This window comes from Moschus berezovskii, chromosome 25 (assembly GCF_049115385.1).
Source record: "Moschus berezovskii isolate FMDL1 chromosome 25, NW_MosBer_1.0, whole genome shotgun sequence".
In the NCBI taxonomy this organism is placed as follows: domain Eukaryota; kingdom Metazoa; phylum Chordata; class Mammalia; order Artiodactyla; family Moschidae; genus Moschus; species Moschus berezovskii.
In genome coordinates this window covers 22,428,150-22,430,956 of record NC_142484.1, presented here as the reverse complement: position 1 = coordinate 22,430,956, position 2,807 = coordinate 22,428,150, and the positions used below count along the sequence as shown (strand labels likewise).

Here is a 2,807-nt window from a genome sequence, read left to right as displayed (position 1 = left end):
GGAAAAGCACAAGCTGTATTCCCCACTTTACAGAAGGAAATGAAGGTCAGAGAGGATGTGTCACCTGCTTAAAAATCATGTTAGTGTTAGGCTTAAAATTCAGGTTTTCTGACCCTGGTTAGTATTTTTCTTTAATCAATGATATTCTGTGTGTGAGACAGTCCAGTAATAGAGTTCAGAGCATTTTTTTTTTTCCCTGTGGCTGAATTACTTCCTTTAAACCTTGACTTTGCATCCGATGTGGCATGAAGTTTTTCATTTCTTCTTACACATCTTTGATTTTATGGTCTTCAAGCAAACTTTACTCCACATTGTGTCCAAGATTTGAAAGTGTCATTTTGCTTTTTAAAAAATATTTATTTATTTTTTAGGTGTTAGGCGTGTAGGATCTTTAGTTACAGCATGTGGGACATAGTTCTCTGACCAGGGATTCAACTTGGGCCCCCTGCATCGGGAGCGCAGAGTCTTAGCCACTGGACCAACAGGCAAGTCATTTTTAGGAAACAAACTTTCAAGGTTTCCTGTGCAATGAGGATATAATTTTGTTGACTGCATCTCTCAAAACTTCTTTTACAGTTTCATTCCTTAGACTATAAATGAAGGGGTTCAGGAGAGGGGTCACCATTATAGTGAAGACAGCAGTCACTTTGTCAAATACCAGGGAATGACTCTGGCTGGGTCTCACATACATGAAGATGTTGCTCCCGTAGGCAATGGAAACAACAGTGATGTGAGAAGCGCAGGTGGAGAAGGCTTTCTGACGCCCTTGGGCCGAGGGGATGCGCAGGATGGTAGAGATGATGTAGGTGTAGGACACGGTGGTGAGCACCAGTGAGGTCAGGAGGATGAGAGAAGACAAGAGGAAGCTTATCATCTCAAGCAGACGAGTGTCTATGCAGGCCACCTGCAGCAGAGGGGCGATGTCACAGAAGAAGTGATGAATCTCCTTATGGCAGAAGGGCAGCCTGGACAGCAGAATAACCGGGCAGAGCACGGACAGGAAGGCCCCCACCCAGCAGCCCAGGACCAGCAGGAGACACACCCTGCTGTTCATGATGATGGTGTAGCGCAGGGGGTTACAGATGGCCACATAGCGGTCAAAGGACATCACCACCAGCAGGATGAACTCCACTGTCCCCAGGAAGAAGAAGAAGTATGTTTGGCTGATGCAGCCTGCAAGAGATATGGTCTTCCTGTCCTTGAGGAGAAAGGCTAACAGTTTTGGGGTAACTGAGGTAGTGTATGAAATGTCCAGCAATGACAAATTACTGAGGAAGAAGTACATTGGGGTTTGGAGGCGATTATCAGCCCATATTAGGGAAATGATGACACCATTTCCTGTTAGAGTGAGCAAGTAAGTAAACAAGAGGACCATGAAGAGGAAAATCTGAAGCTTCTGGAGAGCAGGGAAGGCAGTCAGGATAAATTCAGTCACTGTGGTCTGATTCTGCACATCCATTGAGTGCAGAGCAAGGTGGGCAATATGTCTCTGAAAAAATTATAAAATATAAAGATGAAATTCAACTTAAACTTTCAACTCTCAATATCATTGCAAAGATGCAGTAGAAGAAGATCTGAATGAAGAATCGAGGGTGATTTGTTTTTCTTCTCTCTGTAACCCCATTAAAGGGAGGACCTTGGATCCATGCTGTGAGTTCTCTAAACTCAGAGGACCTTGGATCAATGCCTTGAGTTCCCTAAACTCACTATTCTCATAGTAAAAATTTTGGTTGAATAGAATTATCTTTGTGATTTCATAAAAATCTGGTCTTCATGACTTTATTCTTTTTTTATACAAATCTTCCATTTTTCATTTTCATTTTTCCTAACACTATTTTCCCAGCTAAATTCTGTGCCTCCTTAACTGAGAATCCAACCAATCAACTTGAAAAATGAAAAAAGGAAATGATAATAAAACTGAGTTGCTTTTTTCAAAGTTATTTCAATGTTTCAGGCATTGTTTAAATCAAAGAGCAGAGACAATGAAAACTAAACAGTCAAATGAAAGGGGCTTGTTTCTGTCTCTCCTTGCTTTCATTATCAATATTTTGTTGGGTATCAAGTTGTACCCAAGTTACTTTGCTGTAATAGTAGTTGATCTCTCCATCAGGCAGCATAGGTTTTCTTTGCTTTTATTTTCTATAATGACATAAATTTTTATGTTTACACTGTTTTACAACAAGTAGGTCAATGGTCTGTGTTTCATCATTTGCAAGTGATTTCATATATTTTGAAAAAAATTGTTTTTGGGAAAATGGTCAATGTGGTTCTTTTTTGTTCCCTGCAATGTTATATCCATGGCAGCATCCAGAAGAACAGCAAAATTTCCCCTCCCATTTCCCAACTGATTCTTTTTTTTTTAAGTTAAAATTTATTTGTTGTTTGGCTGTGCTGGGTCCTCGTTGCTGTGTGGGTTTTTCCCTACTTGCAGCGAGTGGGGGCTGCTCTTTAGTGCAGTGTGTGGTGACTTCTGTTGTTGTGGAGCACAGGCTCTGGGGTGTATGGGCTTCAGCCATTGTGGTGCAGGGGCTCATTGCTCTGCAGCGAGATCTGTGTTGATCTGCAGTTCGATCACTGTCAGGGATTGAACCCACGTCTCCTGCATTGGCAGATGGATTCTTTACCACTGAGCCACCAGGGAAGCCCCCTTGCCCCCAGTTGATTCTTATAGGTTCTCTCACTCATCTCTTATATTCTTTTCAGCCATTTGAAGATCATGTTTGTTATTAATAGTAGTTCAAGTACAGATACAGATAGTATTTGGATCACTCACTTTTATCTCTGGAGACTGCTCAACTTTGTTGAAT

The 2,807-nt window shown here is 41.4% G+C and overlaps 1 protein-coding gene across 1 annotated transcript; it reads right to left on the bottom strand.

Annotated features, from left to right (window-relative positions):
• Positions 1–511: 511 nt before the first annotated feature.
• LOC129548989 (olfactory receptor 6M1-like) lies at positions 512–1,459 on the bottom strand. The gene has a single exon (XM_055415989.2). The coding sequence runs from the start codon at positions 1,457–1,459 to the stop codon at positions 512–514; it is 948 nt and encodes a 315-aa protein (XP_055271964.2).
• Positions 1,460–2,807: the final 1,348 nt, after the last annotated feature.